The sequence below is a fragment of the Nymphaea colorata genome, chromosome 5 (genome assembly GCF_008831285.2).
Source record: "Nymphaea colorata isolate Beijing-Zhang1983 chromosome 5, ASM883128v2, whole genome shotgun sequence".
NCBI classification, from domain to species: Eukaryota; Viridiplantae; Streptophyta; class Magnoliopsida; order Nymphaeales; family Nymphaeaceae; genus Nymphaea; species Nymphaea colorata.
The window spans coordinates 24,245,643-24,266,221 of NC_045142.1; the positions used below are offsets into that span (position 1 = coordinate 24,245,643).

The 20,579-nt window shown below is 40.3% G+C and overlaps 4 protein-coding genes across 5 annotated transcripts; 3 read left to right on the forward strand and 1 right to left on the reverse strand.

The window, feature by feature from the left end:
• The first annotated feature begins 2,787 nt into the window (after positions 1–2,787).
• LOC116254541 (pentatricopeptide repeat-containing protein At5g66520-like) lies at positions 2,788–5,493 on the forward strand. Its single transcript, XM_031629993.2, has one exon. The coding sequence runs from the start codon at positions 2,931–2,933 to the stop codon at positions 4,902–4,904; it is 1,974 nt and encodes a 657-aa protein (XP_031485853.1). The 5' UTR covers positions 2,788–2,930; the 3' UTR covers positions 4,905–5,493.
• A 2,570-nt stretch (positions 5,494–8,063) lies between these two features.
• On the forward strand, positions 8,064–8,839 carry LOC116254543 (calcium-binding protein CP1-like). The gene has a single exon (XM_031629995.2). It carries the CDS (start codon positions 8,128–8,130, stop codon positions 8,614–8,616), a length of 489 nt encoding a protein of 162 aa, XP_031485855.1. The 5' UTR covers positions 8,064–8,127; the 3' UTR covers positions 8,617–8,839.
• A 1,744-nt stretch (positions 8,840–10,583) lies between these two features.
• Positions 10,584–16,942, reverse strand: LOC116254542 (DNA replication complex GINS protein SLD5). 2 transcript variants are annotated; one of them, XR_007573437.1, is made up of 7 exons: positions 16,602–16,942; positions 14,725–14,847; positions 14,493–14,572; positions 14,295–14,404; positions 12,613–12,688; positions 11,212–11,508; positions 10,584–10,624 (listed from the first exon to the last, which is right to left on the reverse strand). XR_007573437.1 is itself a non-coding variant. In XM_031629994.2 (6 exons), exons 1-6 carry the CDS (start codon positions 16,806–16,808, stop codon positions 11,409–11,411), a joined length of 696 nt encoding a protein of 231 aa, XP_031485854.1. In that variant the 5' UTR covers positions 16,809–16,942; the 3' UTR covers positions 11,183–11,408. The 2 variants fall into 2 exon arrangements, 1 of the variants encoding a protein (XP_031485854.1); XM_031629994.2 differs by lacking the exon at positions 10,584–10,624 and having other exon boundaries at positions 11,183–11,508.
• Positions 16,943–18,704: 1,762 nt separating this feature from the next.
• LOC126410107 (uncharacterized) lies at positions 18,705–19,806 on the forward strand. The gene is made up of 2 exons (XM_050078097.1): positions 18,705–18,920; positions 19,182–19,806. Exons 1-2 carry the CDS (start codon positions 18,705–18,707, stop codon positions 19,590–19,592), a joined length of 627 nt encoding a protein of 208 aa, XP_049934054.1. The 3' UTR covers positions 19,593–19,806.
• The last annotated feature ends 773 nt before the right edge of the window (positions 19,807–20,579 follow it).

Sequence of the window (20,579 nt, forward strand, 5' to 3'; positions counted from 1 at the left end):
TACTTTTTGCTCTGCAGAAATATTTTGAAATAGTTTCAGTGTCTTTTCTTAAGTTCTGAAGTTGGTTTCTCAATTGTTTGATTCTAGCTCTTGAGTGGACATACATACGTTTGAGGGTATTCCATAATTCATGAGAGGAAGAAATTTCCACAACATGACTACGAACAAGATCAGTTAAAGATGAAAGAATCCAACTTAATAAAAGCTGATCTAATCTGTATCATTCATCATACTTTGGATTACGACATTTTAAGTCATTGTTGTCATCAATCCATTCAGAGGGACATGGTTGTTTACCATCTATGAAACCATGAGATTATAACTCTTAAAGAGAGGCATAAACTGAGATTCCAAATCAAATAATTGTCTGATGCAAGCTTAATGGAAGGCAAATACTGAAGATTTGTAGGCGTAGGAAGAACTGGAAAAATTTGACCTGTAGTTGGAGATGTGTCTGGTGTAGCAGACTTTGATGCATGATTGGTATTGTTTTTAGCCATTTTTGAAAACCCACACAACTGTTTGGTTCTTGCAACTGCAAAGACTTGTGGCACTTCAAAAATCCACAGCGCCCGCCCTGGTCTCAACTCAGAAAAATCTGAGATTTGGAGGGTAGAAAGCCGAGAAGAAGACGATTCCAATGAATATAAGATCGTCCAAAATGAGTGTCGAAGGAATTAGCACCGAAGATTTGAAATTGGCAAGTTTTAGCTTTTTCGCTGGTGAGAAGGTTGATTTCGGGCTGTGTCAACGCCTGGACACGTGCAAGAAAGGGCAAGGACATAATGACACGATGTTGATCGTGTTGAAGAAGGCCGACACGTGCTGAGCGGGACTCGGTGTCGGTTGAAGACAATGTTTAATGCGACACGGAGGTGGTACTCATCGAGTGGTGCTGGCGTGGCTGCGTGAAACTCGACAGGACTCACGAATCCCTGTCGTGTCCCGCTGATGATGACATGAAACCGAGGTTCTTCACCGGCGACTGAAGAACATGGCAAAATATTTTGCCGGGATTCTTCGAAATCGCCAGAAAACGGACACCGCCCGGAAAAAGAGCAGAATACTGCGACGAAACTTCAAAATCAGTTTCCAAGCTCGATCTTGGGCCAAATCGAGCATTCTTGGGCTCGTTTTGCTCTTTTGGACCCGCTGTAGGCTGGATTGCTTGCTGAAACACCAGGTGGTTGCAGAAAAGAAGGACGACCAAGTTTGCTACAGAGTTTCACTGCTGTAAGTGCTGGCTTTGATACCATAAAAGAGATAGAGGCAAACACAAAGACACAGAGAGTTTTAACGTGGTTCGACTCAGGAACGAGTCTACATCCACGAACAGTAGTTTCTCTCTCACACGCCTCAATCATTTGTGTGGGAGGTTCCATTGACATTTAAAGGAATACAGGGGTCATCCATTTCGGATCTTGATTAGCGTCAATATCTTGACGATATTGTTGGTTACACCTCTGATTTTCTTTCCTAATCTTTTGATTAAGAGGAGCGGCAACAGTTTCGCGAGCGACAATGTTTCCTTGAGCGTTATCTTCAATAGGGAATAAGCCAAAGAGGTGGAATCGCCTCTCTCTTTCTCCTTACCACCGAAATCGAAATCCAGGTTCGTTTTGGAACCTAGGTAGAGAGAGTATACCCATCAATAAGAATGTCATACGTTCACAGTTTGCACTCCAAAAGAGTAGAGCCCACAACAATTGAAATGAGTCATCCTCTTATTTGATATAACTATTAAGCCATAATAAAGTTGAAATGATTTTTCATTATCTCAATTGATGGGAGGATCATCACTTCAACTAGTCCCCGTGTTCCTCAAATGGATCTCTTAGTTGTTGAGAAGGTTGTCCAAAAGCGGCATATAAGGCATACCTCGTAAAGCTTACTAGTAAATCAGATATGAAGAATGGCGACTAGAGTTGCGTGTAAAAGTAAAATATCTGATGGTCCTTCACACGCGATACCAATTGGTGTTAATGTAGACACACCAATTTTAATAGCATCAACATAAGTCCTACATTTTAACACTTTGATTATCTAAGTATCACACAGCATGGAAATCAATCTTAAATGCCAAGCCTTAAGGTTTAATTGGCGCCCAAGCATCAGGCGTCGCTAGATTGAAAATCACTTCTACGTAAATTGAGCTAGTGAATCGATAAAATGGTGATCACTAAGCAGGCTTTTACCAGAAAATCAGGAAAGAAGAACACAATCTTAGGTTGGTCCTTTACTCCTTTCCAGTTTATTGCCCACCGCTCTTCGTCTTTTCGTAGTGGTTAAACTACTTCTCCACGTGATTCACCCTAACTGTTTTTTTTTTTTTTAGGGTTGAAGAATCGAAGGCAACTGGGAGTACCAGTCCATCAAAAGTTTCATTTTAAAAGTTTATAATTTATATTGTGATGACTTAAAAATTAAGTGGGGTGCCCACATCAAACTGAACAGGTGACTTGAGTTTTTCTTAGCGAAGTTGTTTTTCTCACAAAAAATTCAGAAAAGATCTCGGAAGTTTTTAGAAAATAAAAAAAAGTTTAAAATTTAATAAAAAGTGAAAAAATTATCAAAAAATACTGAAAAACACAAGGAAATCAAGAGACGTTCATTATTTTCATTTTATTTGTTTTCCTCATAAATATCGTGATATTTTTGAAGGTCTCACGATATCTGTGACATTGCTTGAAAGGCACTAATTAGTGTTTATTAAAATTAGTGCCTTGTTTTTTGCCCGTATTTATCGCGATATTTGAACATCTAACGCTACGAGTAAAAGCATCCGTTGCAGTAAGATCGTTAAAATATCCAATGAGGTAAAAAACACGACACTCGTTTCTTGCGGCTCCACGTCAATCTCCCCGTCTTCTTGTTATCCACAGAGATAGCCACCATGAAAATCTTCAGCAATTCTCCATGTCCAGTACCAAATGGAGGCTACCCAAGTGTGCGTTTCTTCAATTCCGTCACCATCTTCCCGAGCACCCACCCGCACAATCCTCAGCATTTTGGGCTCAAATTCGTTGTCTCTGTATCAAATCAAGCAGATTCATGCTCAAATCCTCAGGAGGGGCCTTGCCGACGACAACCATTTCATATCTGCTCTTGCCAAGAGATGTGCCGAGTGTAGTCTCTGCAGTCTGGGGTATGCACTCCAAGTGTTTGATCAAACGACCAGGCCAAACGCGTTTATATGGAATGCCGTCATCAGAGGGTGCCTTCACAAGGACGCCCCAAGGGAAGCCATCTTCCTGTACTACAAGATGGTGGCGCAAGACTATGTGCCCAACAAGTATACATTGCCTATCGTCTTCAAGGCTTGCTGCGTTGCAGGGGCTGTAGAAGAAGGGGAGCAGATTCATACCCACGTGCTGAAGCTGGGCCTCTGGAGAGATGGTCATATTCAGAGTGCTGCAATTCAGATGTACGCCTCGTGTAGACGTGTGAGAGAGGCGCGTCGGCTGCTAGACCAGTGTCCTGAATCGGATGTTGTGTCATGGAACGCTATGATTGATGGGTATCTGAAACAGGGGGAGTTGGAGGCGGCGAAGGAACTCTTTGAACAGATGCCCTGCAGCAGAAGTACAGGTTCTTGGAACGCTATGATATCTGGGTATGCAAAATGTGGGATGATTGAGTCTGCGCGTGAACTGTTCGACGATATTCCTGAGAAGGATGATGTGTCTTGGAGCGCAATGATTGATGGTTATGTTCAAAATGGGCTCTTTGAGAGAGCCTTGGAAGTGTTCCAGCAGATGCAGAACAAGGGGATTCCACCAAGTAGATTTGTGCTACCAAGCGTGCTTTCTGCATGTGCAAATTTGGGTGCGTTGGATCAGGGAAGATGGGTTCATGCTTACGTTGAAAGAAATTCAATGCAACTTGATGCAGTTGGATGGACTGCACTTGTAGATATGTACGCAAAATGTGGCTGTTTACCAATGGCATTACAGGTCTTTGAGAACATCACTAGAAAAGAAGTATTTACATGGAATGCTTTAATCCATGGGCTTGCAATGCATGGGCATGCTGATGCTGCAACCAAGATGTTCCTAAGAATGCAAAATGAGAAAATAACACCGGACGGGATCACTTTTCTTGGTGTTCTAAATGCCTGTGCTCATGCGGGATTGGTGGAAGAAGGATTTCATTATTTCAATACCATGAAGCGGAATTACAAGATAAAGCCGACTATAGAACATTATGGCTGCATGGTTGACCTGCTAGGCAGGGCAGGTAGATTGGATGAGGCTGAAGATTTTATTAGTTCCATGCCCATAAAAGCGAATGCATCTGTATGGGGAGCTTTATTGGGTGCTTGCAGGATCCATGGCAATGTTGAACTTGGAGGGAAAGTGGGGAAGATTTTGTTAGAGTTGGAACCAGAAAATAGTGGTAGATATGCTCTATTGTCAAATATCTATGCAGCTGCTGGTCGATGGGATGATGTTTCAATGGTTAGAAAACTGATGAAAGATAGAGGGATAAAGACAGTTCCCGGGTACAGTCTGATCCATCTTAATGGGATGATTCACAAGTTTGTTACAGGTGATGGATCCCACCCGCAGAAGAAGGAAATATATCTGATGTTAGACGATATACTAAAAAAGTTGAAGTTGGCTGGTCACCTGCCAATTGCCAGCCAGGTGTTGCTTGACATGGAAGAGGAGGAGAAAGAAAGTGCATTGTGCTATCACAGCGAGAAATTAGCTATTGCTTTTGCAATACTGAGCACAGCGCCTGGGACGCCCATCAGAATTGCGAAGAACCTCCGTGTCTGTGAGGACTGTCACTCTGCAACCAAGCTTATTTCACATGTTTATAAGCGTGAGATAATAGTAAGGGATCGTGTCCGGTATCACTGCTTCAGAGATGGCCGCTGCACTTGCAAGGATTTCTGGTAAATCACAGGACTGATTTATGGGGTAATTCTAAACAATAGATCGTCTTGCTGTTTAGTAAACTGTTTTGGAGACGGGAGGTATTGTGGCTTGCAGCACCACATCTCTGTGTCTAGGGAAGGTGTAAGTGTAAGCAGAAATACAGAATGACTAGTACAGAACATTGGTGGAAGTGGTCTAACAAGAGCTAGACATCACTGGGCAGTTAAGAAAGTTGTTCTGAGAGATGGGTCAAAATCCACAACCTACGTAAGATGGTAAAAACAAACCATTCTAGTTGTTGATCAGGTACAAAAAGTCATATGCTTCTTCGTCCAGCACAGGGATTGTTAATCTACAGTATGATAATGTCTTCGCTGGTAGTAATATTAAGTTTACTAGTACCTGATTTTCTGTCTGTAGAACATTGGCATTTGCTTACAGAACTCTTTTTTGCATTCAAAAGCTAGTTCTTTATAGGTCTTTGGTCTCTCACACAATGTGCTGTGATCCTTTGTTTTGAAAAAAAATCTGTCCCTCATGAAAACACTCGTGCTTCATTGAGCTTTCAACTCCTTGCGGCCTATCCTGTAATGGAAATGGATGTGGGTAATGGCATTCTAAAAGCATTTGAATACCATTTGGAATCCTCCATGAAGAAGAAAGAGGAAAAGCTTACACTTCAAGGATTCCGACTTTGCTCGTAGATCATGCATGACTTTGCACAGCCATCCAACAGCACCAAAATAAGAGGGAACCATTTTAGGACTACGCGTATGCACGTATAAACTAATCATAGAGTAAACATAAAAACTAGATCAATGGGGCAGCTATAACTAATTTCATGCACCAAAAACAAGCTAAGTTGATTTTCAATTTTCTTTTCAGGAAAAGGCTCCCGGCTGGCCTGAGACTGATTTCTGAGAACTAGATCACATAATTTGGTCATTATGTTGATGGTGTCCTGTGAGGAACGAACAATGTTTCTCACGCGATTTGTCAGTTGTCATGAGCTAAGGTGGAAAGTGAAAAGGTCATCGGGGGGCATTTTCAAATTACAAGGTTCTTTTGGAATATTAAGCAAACGTGAGGTTAAACGGAGAATTTCTTTCTGCCGCTAATTTATTAGTGGCCCACTGGTCCAAAAGAATTGGAAGAGTACGAAGGGATTTGACTTCACGTTTCGCGCTCCAAGGGACGAAAGCCTTCAAATTATGGTCGACATAGAATTGGGCGATTGCGATCCGTTTGTCCTCAGCATCGAATAAATGGATCGGATCTTGGTCGGACCTGATTTATACGATGCGCTTTTAATGTGCATCGGCGGACTCATAACCGAATTAAAGTTTTAAAATTTTGACTCAGTATCCAAATATCATTTTTCAAAATTTTTATATTTTTTATATAAAACAAGTAAATTTTTTTAAAATTTTAAAACCGATTTTTTTTTGTGCAAAATGTGTCGCAGCCAACCCATTTGTGCTATCCCCTTTGGTGCAATTTGCTGAACAAATTAAGTGCACAAAAATTGTCATGAGATCTTTTAAATAATTGTGATCCTTGTGAAAGAACAGCCTCAATTGTAGAAACAAGTGCTCTGGAATGGTTTGGATAAGAGGGCCTTCTCAGCCAAGCAATCAAGTCAGAGCTTCACACCTTGTCCCCTATTGAGATTTGCCTCTTGACCAGCCCGCTCAATTTCTTCCAACTATTTGAGTGGTCAGAAGGAAACCTACCGCCGAGTGAGAGACCGAAGTCTTTCCTCTTACCCTTAAAATACGGAGCTGCTTCAGGACTTATGTGATCTTACAACATATCCTTTAACTCGAATGTCGCACATACCACTGTTTGCATTATAAAGGAGTAGCACTCAGATGAATCAAACTGTGGATGTGTCGACAATACACCACTCAAGGTAGCCACCTGTGCGACACCCCTGGAGGATCTTCCAGGCATTGGAAATGCCTCTCCATGCGACTGAGCTACAAGGCCAAGAATGAGCAAGCCAAATGTCCTTTTGCTCAAGGTACTTATGTCTTACCAGTTTTGTTACAATAGTTTGGCTTTTCTCATAAAAAAAAAATTTCTAGCTCCACCCTAACCTTATGCTCAAAGCAATATCCCATGGAGTGAAAAGGTTACCGAGCACCATTTTGGAATTAAAAGGTTCTTTTGGAATATAAAACAAAAAGGATGTGAAATCTAGAATGTCTTCCTGCCTCTAATTTATTCGTTGGAACACTCTAGAAACTTGGAGCACAAGAATTGGAGAAAGTCAAAGAGAGTAGACTTCACGTGTTGCGTTCCCACTCCCAACCTCACCTCTCGAAGTGGGGCCATCCTCTCTCTCTTGGTGGTGAAAAAAATGGATCGGATATCCGGCTGATCCGATTGTCCCAATCGTGTTCCTGGCGTGTGTAGATAACGGATCCTCTAAACGAGATCCGATACTTTTGGTCCAACTTCATAGGTTGTCTCCAAGGAAATAGATCCGATCATTTACTTTGTTTCACATTTCGGCACAACAAGATTAGATCTATTACATTTTCCTTGTGACTGAACCACGACATGATGCGTAGTTTAGTTCGAGCGTTTGATGAATCTATTTCAATTATAAAGTGTTCATGTTACCAGACGATCGATGATGTGTAATATGTCTTTTTCAAGGCAGGGACAGAAATAGATTGGGGCTCTGTCAAATATATTGGTTGATTTTAGGTGGATCTGAGTTTAATTAATAGAATAACTTCAGAGACTCGAGAAAATTTGTTAACTATATGCTTAGTGCTTCGTGAAAAAAACTTTTTGCTCCTCTACTCCTATTTCACGGTCACAATCTTACAAACCTACGCACCTCATTGCAACTAACGCCATCTTTGGAGCGGGTTTCATTACTTGGGTTCAATACCAAAAAGGCGAAAACAAGCTTAGTGCGAACTAGATTTGGTCTCAGATCTGAGATCCAGATAAGGAAAGCATTACTTTGGATCAAATGTTTGAATCCAACAATGTGATCCAAAACGAATCGGACCTGATAGGTGGTCACATTCATGCCCACTGGAATGACACTTTGACTCAACAGTGGAAAGAATTCCTGACGTCATCCCACACGTCTTCCGATTTGACGGGAACCTTCCTCGCCCCGGCCTCGCCTATATAAACGCCCCGGAGCGCTCTCCTCCGTATCACCCTCTCTCTCTGTCTCTGTCCTTCCCTCTCTGTCTCTTTGCTGGAGATTCCGATCGCTATGTGTCCCTCCGAGAGGTATCCGCTTTCGGCGGCCGCCGGAAAACCAGATCTGAGGGACGCGTTCGTGGTGCTGGACGCGGACGGGGACGGGCGGATCGGGCCCGAGGATCTCAGGGCGGCGGGGTTTGTGGACGAGGAGGAGATAGGGACGATGATATCGGTGGCGGACGCGAACAAGAACGGGTTCGTGGAGCTGGAGGAGTTCGAGAAGGTGCTGGGGCCGGCCAGGGCCGGCAAGGCGGCGGGGCGGCGGGTGATGGATGAGGCTTTCCGGGTGATGGATCGGGACGGGGACGGGGTGGTGGGGTTCTCGGACCTCAGGGAGTACATGAGCTGGGCTGGGGTGCCGGCGAGCGACAAGGAGATCAGGGCGATGCTGCGAATGGGCGGCGGGGACGGGACGAAGGGCGTCTCCTGCGACGACCTCGTGAGGATCCTCACCGTGGGTCTGGACAGGGGACCTTTCGGGTTGGGAGGCGCGTTTTAAATCTTTTGATTGTTCAGCTCTCTCGCTCTCTCTCCCAAAGAGAATAACCCCGTATTATCGTTTCTCACCAGTGAAATCTCTCTCTCTCTGTCTCTCTCTCTCTCTCTCTCTGTAGAAAGCAGACAGCTGAACTCATGTTACCATTTTTCATTATGGTGCAATCTTTCCCTCTCGTCGTCTGAGGGATAAAAAGAAGATACCAATTTGCCAACGTTATTCAGTATGATTGTTCAGCGTCTTTTCTCTCTCTTTCTCAAAAAGAACAACTCCATCTCCATTTTTTTACTATGGTGAAATCTCCTCTCACAAAAAAAGGCAAGTTAGCTTTCCACAAGAATGAAAGGGCCGTTGTGCAAATTGAATTGAAAAAAGAGGATGCCAACATTGCTTGGGTCATTTTGCAGAATAAAATAACGATGATGTCATTTTCAGAAGAAAGGGTAGAAAAGTGAGGCTCTTATAAACAACGCAAAATCTTGACCACCAAGTTAACTATATATATGCGTATATATACTACCAAATCACTATGAGTATTCGTCAACATGAAATTTAAGATTTGAAGGCCAAACCAACCGAGAAACAGGAAGTTTTCACAAACAAGGTGTGAAGGTCCAAGGGCAGAATATATATATATACATATATATATATATATATATATATAAGTATCCGCTTTTCACTGCTATGCTTCCAGAGTGTATTTTTTTTCCTTTTTCCAATTTCTTAAATTACTTTAAAATCTCTAAATTTAGTTCTACAAATAAAATTATTAATAAAATTAGCCGACACTCCTTTCTATTATAATAAGAAATAACACTAGCTTTATGCCCAAAAGCTCAGGTTTTTAAATACTATTCATACAAGTTCGATATCGTTTAGTAATATTAAACAAAAAATTGGGGCCTAAATGAAAATCTCAGAGGTGTTGATTTAGATTGCCACGGTTCAACCGTCCAAGCCATGAGGTTTGAGAAACAGATTAATGGGGCAGGTGTGTTATTTCATTTTCATTTTTATTTTTTTATATATTGATTACAAAAAAACCTGATAGAAGGACAATGCTCGTAGTCAATTGAAAAGTAAGGCCAATCAATTGCATATCATTAGGTAGTTGGGCCCTTTCACCGTCACATGTAAAAGGCTGAGAAACTCTTTTACTCTTTAGACAACAAAGTGAGAATAACTCGGACAATATAGACAAAGTTAGAACTCGATCCGGCGTCTCCAACTTACCACCCTTTAAATTCTTTCTCGCGTACCACACGCTTACCACCACAGGTGGTAAACTAATGAAGCTTAAAAGCTCATAATTCACAAAGATTTGCAGCAACGGACCACTACAAAATGATGTTGCATATTTTCCAATCCATCTAACTTCACTACAGACGCAAATGGTTTTATATACGATTCATTTAATTAGGTAAAGCTAAAAAGGCAAAAAAGTCCATAACGAATTAATGGTCATTCTCCCTCTGTTAGCAGCGGGAAAAAGCTCACTGAACTTTCTAAAAAAGTGTGTCTAACAATATGAAAAACTTCCATGGCACTTATAATTTTCAAAATCTAAGGGTTGCTTTTGAAAACTCCCTTTTCATGTTATCATCATCATGCTTTGAAGGCCTTTTCAGAGACCTGGGCCACAGCATACCTAAACCCATGTTTTAATTTTACAAAATGGCTAAGATGGTCTAATTCGAACTACATCTGGTAAGTTAGCAAACTTGATCCATATGAAATATTGGGTCTAATGAGAATTTTGAAAAATGGTATCACAGATTCAGAATGGATCTTCAAGATGAAGCAATAAAAACTACTTTTAGAAATGGGATTCAAAAATCTCAGCAAATGAAGCCAGCTCTAATAGGAGAACACAACCTCATTCTAGTTTAAGATCATACCTGTGAATAGTCACTTGACTAGGATAGATCCAACCACATTTGATCCACCTGTTGGCATCTGTCGTCCCCTCTGTCACATAGGTGAGAGGTGCGGGTGCCGGAGCGGTACATCCCTAAAAATTTAAGTGCATTTAAGTGCAGCCAAAATATTTCTTTGTGATTATTAATTATTTTATATATATATATATATATATATATATATATATATATAAGAATTAAGAAATTTAGAGTATACACTACAGTCTATATACTCTACAGTACACACTTTATGGATAAATTATATATGAACATTATATATTACATACTTATAAGTTATAATGTATTGTGTATATGAATGTAACATGTTAAGCATTAACATGCTTACAAAGTACAAACATTAAACAAGTAAACAAAACACATAAATTGTAAAAAAAATGCTAAACCCTTTTTTTAAAGTTAAAAATTTTTAAAATAAAAATATCAAAAAAGGACGAAAATGAGCTTGACATGGTTTGACCGCACCCGACTCTTGTTGACTTGTGTTGGGTGCGAATCCGAGCCGCAGCTGCACCCACACCGAATCGTGTCAACACGGGTGCGGCAGTCACTTTGCAGTCTGTGTGACTTAGGTCATTCCCATGTCCACAAAGATAAAAAAGAAAAAGAGCAGAAAGAGAAGAAACAGTTGCATATGTTGTTAAAGTGGATAATAATGACATACTTTTTTTTATTCCCTTGGAATTATAGGAACCATCATCGTTCACATATTCATGGACAACAAAGTATGTGGTTGATTCCCTTGTCCTGAAGATGCTTTAGGCCATTTGCTTGACGGCTAAGAGAAGATGTGGAAGTATATGCTGCTCAGATCATGCCAAGTGGCACAACACTACTGGTAGAATAAGAGGACTAGGCATCTTAGAGAAGATCTATTCTTCCATTCTCCACAAGTGCCTTGATAGATTTGTACCGCAGGATGTATAGATCATCAGCAACCAGGTCCACAATTTCCTCTCCGCTGCCAGCCACGTGATGAAGACAGATTAAAATATCACATAGCCCGTTTGTGTGCAAATATTGTCAAGTGCAGACATACACATGCATAAACACATAGAAGGAACGGACGAAGGAAAAAAATGCGGAAGCAGCAGCATAACCATCAATTGAGCTGATCAACACTACCTGCCCTGCTTGATCAGCAAGTTTTCTTTCTTTTGTCGATTTTGTGCTAAATGACAAAGCCCTTTAAGGACCAGACCACATAATGGGTGTACCTCTTGAAAAAACCCCATGTGAGTTTCATAAGGCATCAAAGAAGGTCTTTAGCTTAACATTTCCCTCTTACCACCAGCTCCCCACATATGGTGGTCTGTACAGTTTTATAAGTTAATCAGAGATTCAGAATACTAGGCCCACAGCACACTGATCCTTGTGATTATGTACTTCTACAACCTGCCGTAGAGTTCAAATCAATCCTCCATTTGTAGATTGATTGAGTCAGCATGAACAGAAATAGACGACCCTAGACTACAGAACTTAATCTCTTCTTTTGAACAGGAAAGGGCATCTAACTCCTAGTTCACGCGGAATATTCAGCCCGTTGAATCCATTGGCCCTGATTCTCCTGAATCTTGTTTCCTAAGGATTCAAACACTCTACAATCTCCAGCCGCATTTTGAGATAGGGGAACAATTTTGTATATTTTTTATTTCAGATGATTACTGATACATATTTGAGATCCCAATTCATGTACGGACATATAAATTGAGATATATAGGAACTTACTGAATTTGAGAGAAAAATAACGTTGATCAGCTGGTCAAATATTTCAACCCATCTCAACCTTTTGATATCTCTACTGATGAGAGGGACAAAATATGCACAATTTACATAATGGAAAAAACATAATTAGGTGATATAAATACCCAGACCATCTATCATGGATGAAGTCATAATAATAGCTTAAACTAATTTTATGACAGGTCATGTAAAAGTTTAGCCTTAGACACATAAATTTCAAGACCACCAATCCGCAGTTTAACAAGATATTTTTCCAAGTCAGTTACTCGCAAATCACGTGGCATGATCAGAACAGTGGGAAAAGGAACTGATAAAAACTTACTAATCATCCAGCTGGAAGGATCCAATGGAATCCCGACTCTTGCAAAAGACAAAAGTGTCCAACCGAGGCTCAGGAACTGCAGAATAAAAGCCAAAGTCAGTAATATATTCGATCAGTATTTTATCATATGTTACTAATATGCAAACGTGGAAAAAAGTAAGCATCCAAATTGAGATATTGACAAAAAGTGATAAGATCATGAGAACAGACTAGTCAATACAGCGATAAATGTACACAAGGTGAATAAAGAAAAAATACGCATAACTGTAGGATGTAGCTCCGTAAAGACATGTAAGATCATTCAGATAAAACAAACCATTGACCCTGGGTTTCGTGAATAACAGCCATAGCATCAGATACAGGATAAAGTGTAATGTATGCTCCAAAAAAAATTCAGAACTGTTCAGAAAGTACACAAAAAGGAAAAGAAACCAAACCGATGGTGGAGCATCATAGAATGGATGCCAACATGCTGCCAAATGAAAAAGGGTTCATCTGTTTGAGAGGGAATGACCTTTCTCATCTTCTTATACTCGTGTATCAACCAATACTGAGAACTGTTCAGCCAGAGAATGCACAGAAGTACATCCAGTGAAAAAAAACCAAAGCAGTGGAGAAGCATCAACCAACTAATGCCAAAGCAATGTCAAATGAACAACTAAAGGCTCATTCTTTCATGAAGGGACCAAACAACCTTTCCCATTTTTTTGGCATATACTCGTACCATCATATTAGCAGTGAGATAAGAGGGGTTTAACAAGGGGAGAGACATGAACGAAAGTCATGCGAAGATGGAGATGGGGAGAGAAAAAAGTTTCGGAACCACCATCACCAACTCAGGTTTTTGCCATTTTAATCAAGATGATCACTTCAAGCTTGATGGAAAATTTTCGAGCTTTCCAATAAGTTCACCATTCTTTCTTCTAAACACCAACTAAGAAAGCAGGTCTTAATTGAAAATTTCCATTTGTTGGAGCTCTTTAATTAAGTCAAACCTGTAGCTAGAAACAAAAGGCATGCAGATGCAACCGTGAGACAAAATGCCCCAAGAGATGGAGGTGTGGGCTGCTATTGCTAGGGTCGTGTGTTACATCATTGACATGCCAAGGAACCGCATTATGAAGTGTACCATTGAAGTATATAAACTCCAGCATGGTGAGGTCTGCTTGGTTCTGTAGGCAAAGCTTGCAGAAAATAATAGAGGCCTTGGAAGCAATCATGAGGGATCAGATCCTAGGCTGCATATATTAATAGAGGGCAGATTCTTAAGAACAAGCACATAACAGAATTTTCAGATGTATTTAGATCTGAGAGTTTAATGTGGCTGTTGCTTGCAAGTGAAGTACAGCCATTGGGATGGCAAAAGCTAGGGACTACATGTACGAAAGCTTCAGCAACAACAACAATCCTGCAAAGAGGTTTAGTCTATGATGAAGTGCCTACATTAGTAGCATTAGTATTTAAACAACTAGTTGATTTTTCTATTTCAATTAGTGACATCCTAAACGTGCATCCTCTAATAACATTAAAGACTACTATGGCCTTAATACAACATTCTTACAACCATAACATCACCAAACAATCAAGAAACGGCATCTTCCAATTCAAGGTGCGGCATAAGCTATAGGGAAAAGGATGATGATTCCAACAAATTCACAAGTGGAACAGGCAACTAAAAGTACCCATGTCGATATCTTCACTGGAGATGGACTGCTTCAATATGGACTGATAGCCATAAGGCAATTTCCCCAGCACAGACTGTTCAAGATGTTTTTCCAGGATGTCTGTACACCTGAACAACACCATCAGATTATATCAAAACAAGAATGTGGGGAAGATGCATGAAAATTTTGAGATAGGTTAAGAGTAACAGATTTCACCTTGTAGCAAAGTTCTGTTCTGTCTTAGAGAGCCTATTCCAAAGATTACTCTTACAAATGTGAAACACATGCTTTTCAATCTGTAAAGTGAAAAAATAAGAACCAATGGAAGTTAACCACAGGTTTGAAGAGAAAATCTAGACAACAGCAGATAGGTACCTTTTGTAGCCTAATCCTGAGATAGGACCGCAAAATGAACAATGTGGAAATCTAGACAACAGCAGATAGGTACCTTTTGTAGCCTAATCCTGAGATAGGACCGCAAAATGAACAATGTACGGTCCAAATCCATGCGAAAAAGCGATAACATGAGATCTTCAGTTCCACCACCAGAATAATTATCGATGATATCTTCCTGAAAAGGTCCAATCATGAATATGTAACATCACCAGTTCCATGCCTAACAAAAGATAGCATATGGGGGAAGAAAAGAAGCCGCCTTAAATTTAATGCCATATTTCCACATGAAATAAGACTAGGAGCAGTTTAGATAAAACGCCGCACACTCAAAATATCATGAACCATTGTTTGGCAGTCAAATATGGTACTTTCTGAAAGCTAATCTCCTTCTAGCTGTCATGTTTAAATATGAATGTTCAAATAGACAGCATAACATCTTGAATCTTGCATGTCTTAGACAATAAAAGAGATATGTAGGTTCATATACTATAGATTCATAATGACTTACATCTATTTCCCTATGTAACATCAGTTATATAGCTTTTAGGCGTCCATCCATAAAATGCATAGACAAGGGATAACAAAAACAACATTTTTGTGATATGAATGCATTAGATAAATGAGAAAAGAAAGTCCTGAGTAACAGTCAAAACTGTATCATCAAAATGGCCACCAACCTATTGAGATTAGTACCTATGCCAGATAACCAGATGAAACAACATTATACGTTATAAACTCCCATATTCAAGCATAAATTTCCAAATCATCCAGCACAAATTTACCCAATTTTCGTTGGCTGAAGAAGGCAGGTTAGCACTTGTGAATAAGTATATAACTTGGCTAATGGAGTAAAATGGTCTAATATCACTCAGTTGTCACCAAGATAGTTTAACTCTGCAGCGCAGAATTCTGACCCAGGAAAAACTGCTTCCTAACTTCTATGGAATCTCACCGCCACAATGTAAGCAAATGTGTGTCAAAATTGATTTCTGGAAAATCATAGATTTATAGTCCAGGTCATAATCAAGTGAAATACATCATGTCAGCAGTAATTTACCTACAACAGTGCGGCAATCTCTACCACTGCTCTTAAGTCCACAATTATCCTTTTAACCTGTAGTGTTCATGCTACAAAGTCGCCCATTCGTTCACCAAGAAACAACTATGGACGATGGTTTCTCTCATTGTCACAGTTCATTACCTTTAGTCCGCTCCTGTTTTACGAATATCTTCAGTAAAGTTGGGCCATCCACAACAAGATCCTGATACAGACTTCAATCTTTAAACAATCAATACATGGTATTCAAATCAATAGTTTCAGAACTTCTGATAATCAGTTCGAACTAGGAACCCTATCCATAAAAGCTGATATCAAGCTTAGGCAACCGCCGAACTGAATTAAATCGTTGAATTCCATGGAATGATCGAAAACAAAGTGCCATAAATCAAAACACAACAAATTTAACTGACAACGAATCAATGGATGTAACAACTGAAGGTTTTAGTCCATGATACTCAAAGTTGGCAATTCAACGGGTAGGCGTTCCAAATTGATGCAATTAACGCGAGGAGATAATTCATACGCCAAACACATAGACACAGAATTTTTTCCACACATGGCTTGCTGAATTCGTTTCTAATATTTTTCACAAGTTGGTTACAACAACAAAAGCATCACAACAGTTTTATGCATCACTTCTGCGCGCCGACCCCCCCCCCCCCCCACCCCAAAAAAAAAAAAAGCTATGAATAAATTTGGGTTAGTACGAGAAGTATGAAGACAGAAACAGTTCAACTATCCTACTTTCCCATGATAAGCACCCGAATTCAAACGCCTTCCTCAACAAAGAGTCAAGATGATAACCAATTGCAATTCTCGTAATAAAGAAATTAGATGCCCAGTCCGCAGGTTCTAGAAACCAAACTCACTCTCGATCGGATTTGTTCGCGGAAGGTCTCGACCAACTCTTCCTCATACTGGAGAATCTCCGGGGCCGCCTTCTCGTTCCTCCACGCGCGCTTCAGCATCTCCACGCCGGAGGAGGAGGACGGCGACGAAGAAGACGCGGGATCGATGGTCCCCAACAAATCGTCGGTCCCCGAAAAATCGTCTCTGGATGAAGAAGAAGCCGCCATTGCTGTCCAAACAAAAGCTCAGTTCGGGCTCCGATCCCTCTCTCTCTCTCTCGATTGACAATGGACAAAAAGAGGCGGGAAACGCTTCCGGCAAATTAGAGTTCAGGTAGAGAAAGGACGACGAAATGGAGGCGAAACGGATCCCCTTGCTTCTCAAACTCGAGTTAGGGCAAGGAAACTTCCCGCCAATAGCGATTGGATTCAGTTTGAATTGCGGAACCGATCCGTTGATATCGGGCCGGGACCTTCAGACCAGGGTAGGGTATGACCCGATATCGACTTCCTACCGTGCATGCAATTAAACTAAAACCGGGTCCACCATGAATTAAGCATAGGGTCCCTAATTTTAAAGAAAATTCTACTAAACGTGTTTAAGTTTTGGCTTTTTTTATTTAGCTAGTTAAAGAAAGACAAATAAAATATCTAAAAATTTAAGCGTGTTTTTGTTGTTTAATCAAAACATGAGCATATTTTTATAAAAGAATTCTAGTTTTTAACGTGAGGCACGTTTTAACCTGTTTTTGTTGTTTAATCAAAACATGAGCATATTTTTATTAAAAAAACTATAGTTCTAAACTGCACATAATATTGTACCCATTTGATCTTGAAGTTGGTCATATGTCTTATATATATATATATATTCATCACCATATTATTATAATACATTATTCATTAAAAAGCTATCAGGACTTTAGTAAGGCCAATAAACTCAAATAACCACAGTAAGAGACAGCCACATTAAATATGCGGCCAATGTACATCACTTAGTACAATTCTTCCACTCTATCTTTTAGCACAATTAAATGTGGCTTATAAAAATCCCACTGCCATCAACTTATCACTCTACCGGTTATGTTGTGTCCCCTACATAGAAAACTTAATTTATAACAGTCCCAAACACAACACATTGATTTGTTAAAAAATAAACATTCTCTAACAATGTTGGTATGTCAAATTCATCGAAAAAAGATATTCTAATTCATTATTCAAGCAATTAATATTAAATTTTCTACACATAAAATGGGGAATGTCAATAAATAGGAAAATATTGTAACCGTGGAAGTATGAAATACTGAATCCCTAACGGGGTTGACGCAACACGTAATGCATGATGTTTGGCTGGTAGGTGGTTGGTATCCATTTTGAACTCTCAAAAAGTTGACTTGTTATATTACAAGAGATGGAGCACTAATAAGCGAGTTGAAGTATAGTGAGAGCATCACCTCAGAACATCGAAAATAAGCATAATACCTTGAGGAGATTGAAAGTAAGGGTGAAATTTTGACAATTGTTGATCAATATATGAAATACTCCTCCTACTTACACAATATTTATCAACCTTATAAAAATCGGCCATAATCGATAGATTCTAATTGATAAGTTGCAAATCAGTTCAATTTACATGCCATATACAATACGCTTTTAGTGTTGTATTACTTGTCAATAAATTTAAGTTATTTAACATATTATTTTATTTTTGCATACTGTTCTATTTTATTTTTCAAATGTGCACGAAATAATATTTTCTCCGTATTCACAATAAATATATTGGCCGATTTGAATTTAAATTATAATTTGGATATCGCCGGTATTTATCATAGTTGACGAGCCCAAATGTGCAAAACGTTATCTTGACTGCGAGTGGTAAAATGATATTCTGATGCATGCCTAAGGTGCTTTACGTAATGCAGAAACGGTTTTTTTTTTTTCTTTTTTTTTGTTTAAGGCTAAAAGCGTAATGCATGATTAAGGTGCATTTGTTTGAATAATGAAAAAATGAAGGTGCTTTTTCCAAAATTTTATATGAAATCTGTTCAATCCAGATACATGATCGCTGGATCTGGATCTGGATCTGGTGCACCCTGTCATATTTCGGATCGGGTTTTTTACGCCAATATGGCGAACTTCGGAGTTTCTCCGGGTAGGGTTGTTGTTACGGATCTGACCCGCAGACCTGCACATAAATATGGTAGATCCGTTCTGAATTTCCCGCGCAGCATGACTCCTTCCCCAAGGAACTCCCGCAAGGCCACCGTCCGTAGGTTGATCGATACTCCGGCGAGGAAACCAGACGTCGGCCTGTCAGCGACGCCGGAGACGCCTCCAGAAAATGTGCGTCCAGAATTTTCTTCGAGCTTCCTCTTTTGGTTCAGTGTTACCGCGAAATTTCTTTTCCGATCGTCAAGAATGTACGGGTTTGATCATGCTTGACAAGGAAATTCAAGCCCGATCGTCAAGAATCAGCGGCATTTCTTCTGATCCACAGAACGGGAGGAATTTCCTCCAAACTTTTGCAAGTTCTTCCGGAATCCGATTGAGTTTTGCCTTATTGATTCCTTAATCGGACTCTCTGTCGTCCCTATTGTAACGCAGGGACTCGTCGCCTGCTGGGAAGCGGAGGCGTTTGAATCGCCTGAAGCGAGCGAAGGAACTACCTCGGCTTCGGAAATTGTCGCCGGTGATCAAGATGATATCTCGATCATTGATCGAGGGGAGAAAGTCAGTGATCGTGAGCTTAAAACCGTCCTCCGGGTAATGCAGAACGCTCGAGTCCAGGTAATGAACTCGTCGGACATTGACAAGCGCTCGAAAAAGTGCCTGGACGCCATGATCGGGGCAATGCTGGATGATTTTAGTCACATATCCGAAGAACCGTTCAATGTGGACTATCGGGTCTGTGCGAAGGTCGTCTTAGTCTACTCCATGTTTGCTGTAGTATTCTCCATATTCTGGTTTCGGTATTCAGGTAGTGAGAGTTTCTCTCCTGGTCTGCCTCCTACCTGAGCGCTAACTCGTATCTCGGGTGTATCGCGCGAGTTGAACCTAGAGAAGAGTGATCTACGTTTAAAGGTAAAAACTAAGCAGAAGATTACAATGTACGGGATGATATGTTTGCTCTCATCTCACTTTGAATTGCTCGATCAAGGGCTTTTCCCTGATCTCATTCTTGAACCAGCGAATGGTCTGCTTCTACTTATTCGTGTATCGGTTTGCCTAGTTTTAGTATTTTTTCTTAGAGGGATGCTTATACTCAAGCGAAGCATTTGGAACTTCGTATATGGCTTCAAGTTAGAAGTCGTTAAACATAAATTTTGCTGGAGACTCAATGGGATGGTAATTCTGTAGCCGATCGAGCATGATACCTATACAATTGCATTCCTAGTTCAAACTCCTGCTTAAATGTTTCATATGCATATTTTGAGTTGTTTGTTTGATTTCAATTCAATTATTAGGATGCAGTAAACCTCGTGTTTAGACGTTGGCTTCCATAGTAAAAAGTACTCTAAAGTTCAGGTAATTCATGGACGACGACTTGCAGTTCCACAAGCATTTTCTTTTGAAGGAAATTCAATATTCTGGTGTGCAGTCCACCGTCACTAGCAAGTGTAAGCAACAATGTTTGGCTTTTTCTGTTGCTTTGTTTATCGGGATGTTCCTTCGAGCTCAGACGTTATTGCCCTCAGAGGGATCCTTACTCTGTTTATCAGCATGCTCCTTCAAACTTAGACTCTGTTGCGCTCAGAGGGATCCTTACTCTGTTTATCAGGATGCTCCTTCAAACTTAGTCTCTGTTGCGCTCAGAGGGATCTTATATTTGGTTTCCTGTCAAGCACAGATAAGCCCTCTCCAAGGCTTGCTTTTGAATAAGAAAGAGGAATCTCATGGAAGTACCATGGAACAAGGTTTGTTCCTACTGCGATTTGCGGACTAAGATCATTATGGAAATGAGGGAGGTATGCATCTTGAACTTTGGTTCTCCTGTCGTTGTTT